At 30.5% G+C, this 4,001-nt stretch overlaps 1 protein-coding gene across 1 annotated transcript in view; it reads left to right on the forward strand.

Moving 5' to 3' along the window:
* LOC109377930 (kelch-like protein 1) overlaps nucleotides 1-4,001 on the forward strand; it is a gene marked incomplete at both ends in the record, with an annotated part of 119,501 nt that overhangs the window by 53,089 nt on the left and 62,411 nt on the right. Inside the window, one exon of the mRNA XM_019634400.1 lies at nucleotides 2,279-2,465. Within this exon, the coding sequence (XP_019489945.1) occupies nucleotides 2,279-2,465 (187 nt within the window). The remainder of the gene's footprint in view (nucleotides 1-2,278; nucleotides 2,466-4,001) is intronic.

A 4,001-nucleotide genomic window follows, 5' to 3' on the forward strand; every position in this document is an offset into this window, starting at 1 on the left:
ATCTATACATAACATTTTTTTAAATAAATAAAGAAAAGAAAAAAGAAAAAAACATTAAATCTGGTCAGCTTAATACTAGTACAAAAATCACTAGCCTATTAAAGAACCAAGGGGCATGACTAATTTGAATTTTTAAATCTGGTGACTTTAAATACAATTGCTATAGCATAAAAAAACAATATGAAAATATGGAGTCTATTCAGTTAAAACTCTTTGGCAGCATCTTAATTTCTCTAACCTTACACAGTAGTGTTTTGAGATTGAAGAAATTCTTTAACAATGATGTATATTATGAATTAGTATCTTTTTTATTTTAGAATTGAATGATACCAACAATTTGGTTATTATTGCTCACATTCAGTAAGGTAGAAGCTTAAGAGTGTGATAATACAGGAGGTTTAAAAAACGTATTCCTGATTAAATCAGAAATAAAACAGAAAAAAAATATTTGAAAGACTCTTCAAGAAGTCTTACTTTATCCTTAGTCCTATAAGAATTGGATACTAAATATATCCCATAAACTTAGATAAAATTCTAACACCAAGCCTCAGAGAACCTACTTTATTGGTAAGGAAAATTTTATAGAAGCCCAATGTTTCAAGGTATTTTAAAGAGCAACTGGGACATTTTCAAGGTAATTTCTTGTATTTGCAATGTGCTTTTATGCCTTAGAGAGTGTTTTCTATACCTTATTAACTTGGGTTATTTCTAAAATAGGCACTGAGATTTCATCTTAAAATTGTGTTTTCTTTTCTTGAAAGGCAATGAGAGAAAGGGAATGAGCATGTAAAAAAAAAAGAAAAATATAGCAAAAAATTGGACATATCTTTGCATGACTAATTTGAAGAATAATACAACACAAACCATATGATATGCAATATTCGGTATGTTTTCTTGAAATTATTTACATGTTTATATTATGCCTTACAAAGGGCTATATAAACAAACATTCCTTGGATTCCTCTTCAGCTCTGTGATAACTGCGATTCAGGTGCTGTCTCATGGGGTTGATAAACTATGGGTGCTACCCTCACAGGTTTTCTGTAGGTATTATGGAAAATTCAGATCTCTGTCCTCTCCTCTCCCTCCTTCTTATATTCACATAGACAAGCATTCAATAATGATGCACATCTTTTGCACAAGTATGGGTATTTTGGGCCAGGCTCTGCATTAAGAATTTGTGACCATAGTGAATATTATAAATATGACCCCTATCTCACAGAGCGGCCAAATTAATCCGTGAAAACAAATAGTAAACAAAATAATCATGAGTAAAATGATCGTTATATTGAAATGAGAAGGGAATTGCAGGTGCAGTCAGTACAATGCTTGGGAGCCAACTTAGCCTAGTCTAGAAAGCAGAGAAGTACAGGGAAATTATTTGTTGTTGCCTTTTTTTAGAAATTAAATTTTATGTCTGAAATCTAAAGAATAATTAGTCATTACTTTAGTACATTATTGGAGTGGCAGAGTGGCTGTGGTGGTAAATTCCAAACTAGAGGTACATCAAACATAAAACTTTACAGTTGAAGGAGTATGACATCTTCAAAAAAATGGAGAGAAATCCCTTATGGCTAGAACAGGGGTCGGCAAACTTTTGAGACGGAAGAGCCAATCCTTTCTTTCACAACAACTTAAAAAGTATTCGAGAGCCATAAAACAAATGAAATCACCATTATGTGAATAATATCTTTTAAACATTTTATAAACGAAACTATGATAGNTTGTTATAAAATTTCTTAGTTTCACTATTGGGAACTGTTATTTTGCCTCCTTGTTTCCAGTTTTATTGAGGCTTTTTTTGTTGTTTTGTTTTGTTTTGTTTTGTTTTTTCTAATCTGAAAAGCATTTAAACTATACCTGGAACACCTTCAAGTATATAAATATTTATGATAGGCTTGTTATGACCTAATCTGTTGAAGGTTATTTTTTAATTTCCTTCACCAGACATGTTTATGGCCAACATAGGCAACCATAGTTGATTTATAAACAGCTTTCATAAGAGGAAAGGAAATGGAAAATAGATCTCTAGAAGTTCCTTTATACTTTGTATAGAAAAATGATAATAAATAATATTGAATTGAAAACAATATCCATTCTGTTTCCCTTAGAAGGAATGCCATTTACTTCTATTTATCAATGTAATTAGTTCTTATTACATAATGCATACCTCTCAACATAGGAGTAATATGAACATTAAGTTTCTAATTTTAACTATTGACGTCATATGTTCATTCATATAAAAGCATTATTAACAGTGATTGTGTATTATTTACAGATACTGGCTGACCTAGAAAATCATGCATTATTTAAGAATGACCTGGAATGTCAAAAGCTAATTCTGGAAGCAATGAAATATCATCTATTGCCAGAAAGAAGAACTTTAATGCAAAGTCCAAGAACTAAACCTAGAAAATCTACAGTTGGAACTCTGTATGCTGTAGGAGGAATGGATAACAACAAAGGTATGTAATTCTGGATCTATATAATGATACATACCATGACACAATTTTAATACTGTACTCTGTTTAATACCAACAAACTTCTCATTACTTAATTTTATTCATTAAAATTTAAGATTAAGGGGCCATTTAAAAATCGCCTCTTATTTCAGTCTGTAGTTGCTGCTTCTGCTTCTCATTCATCTTTAAATCTTTTATCTCTTGTGCATTATGTACAAGATTTCATATGACATGAAAGGGGATTTAAAGCACTTACTTAGAAAACACAGTGATTTGTTGAATATATTGAGAACTATATTTACATTCTAAGTAAAGGAAATGTAATATGTCAGCTACTTGCTTGCTAAGAGGAGTATTATGAAGGGTTTCTGCTTCTGAGGAGTTAAGAATCTTGTGTCTCATACGGAATCTAGAAAAATAGACAATCATAAATGCGTGTAAACATTGTGGCAGTTATAATTTACAAATTTAATTATTTTTATCAATTTTTCCCTTCAAAAAGAAATGAATGAATTGTTTAAAAATTAAACCACCTACATCTGAAAGTTTTGTTCTTACTTTTCTTAGTGAAAAAACTCCATTAACATTTGTCCTCTTCAGCCTTTCTTCTGTGGGTTTTAATTTCTTGAATTAGTACATAAGTCAAATAATATGTGTCATATATTTGTGTCTAATAAGTGAGATCATTATCCATATTTAATTCTCATAGAAAAAATGCAGTTGGCAATAGTGGAGTGTGATCACATTTTCAACCTCTACTGAGGGAGCTATGTTATGATTGCATCAGAAGGAACAAAACTTAACTTCAACCATTGTGAAGGAAGATCCCAAAGAGCAGCTAATAATTTATGTAATCAGAAAACCATTTATGTAGTTAATAGAGAATGACACATTTCCATTTTGATCTTGACATACATAACTTATAGCTCTTAGATACTTTTCACTAGTTTACTTTTTTATAAAAAGTATAACTCCTATTTCTTGGGCTGTTGAATTCTAGCATTTATCACATTAAATGAGCACTGGAGTATTAACATAATAAAAAAAGCATAACTATCAATTTAAAAAGCGTAAATAGCATATTGCTTTAAGAACTAGAGAAATGGAATTGCCTCCTGCTTTTCTGTCTCCACCATTCCTGTCTTCTTAAAATATGCTATTACTTTAATTTTAAGAAAACATGTCAGGAGTTTTCACTAAGTGGTTTAAAACCCTCTTTTTTTAAAGTGGGGAAATGGAAATATCTTATCAGATACAAATCTGACCAAAAAGAAGTTAGAAATTATACTAGAAATTGTGTCAAAGAAATTTTTTTAAGCTAAGAAAGCCTGTTAACCTGTATCCATGTTGTCCTTATGAGAGTAACAAATACCAAATAACATGTATCCCCTGACATAATTAGCCATTTTTTGGAGTAGAAGCATGCAAAATTCATTGTAACATTGTAATACATTCATTGTACTTGTAAAAGTAAATACCTTGATTTCCAGTGACTTTCAGTAAATACATTCATTTAAGTCTCAGATTTCATAAATGGGT

Source organism: Hipposideros armiger, unplaced genomic scaffold (genome assembly GCF_001890085.2).
Source record: "Hipposideros armiger isolate ML-2016 unplaced genomic scaffold, ASM189008v1 scaffold_1636, whole genome shotgun sequence".
Classification (NCBI taxonomy): Eukaryota; Metazoa; Chordata; class Mammalia; order Chiroptera; family Hipposideridae; genus Hipposideros; species Hipposideros armiger.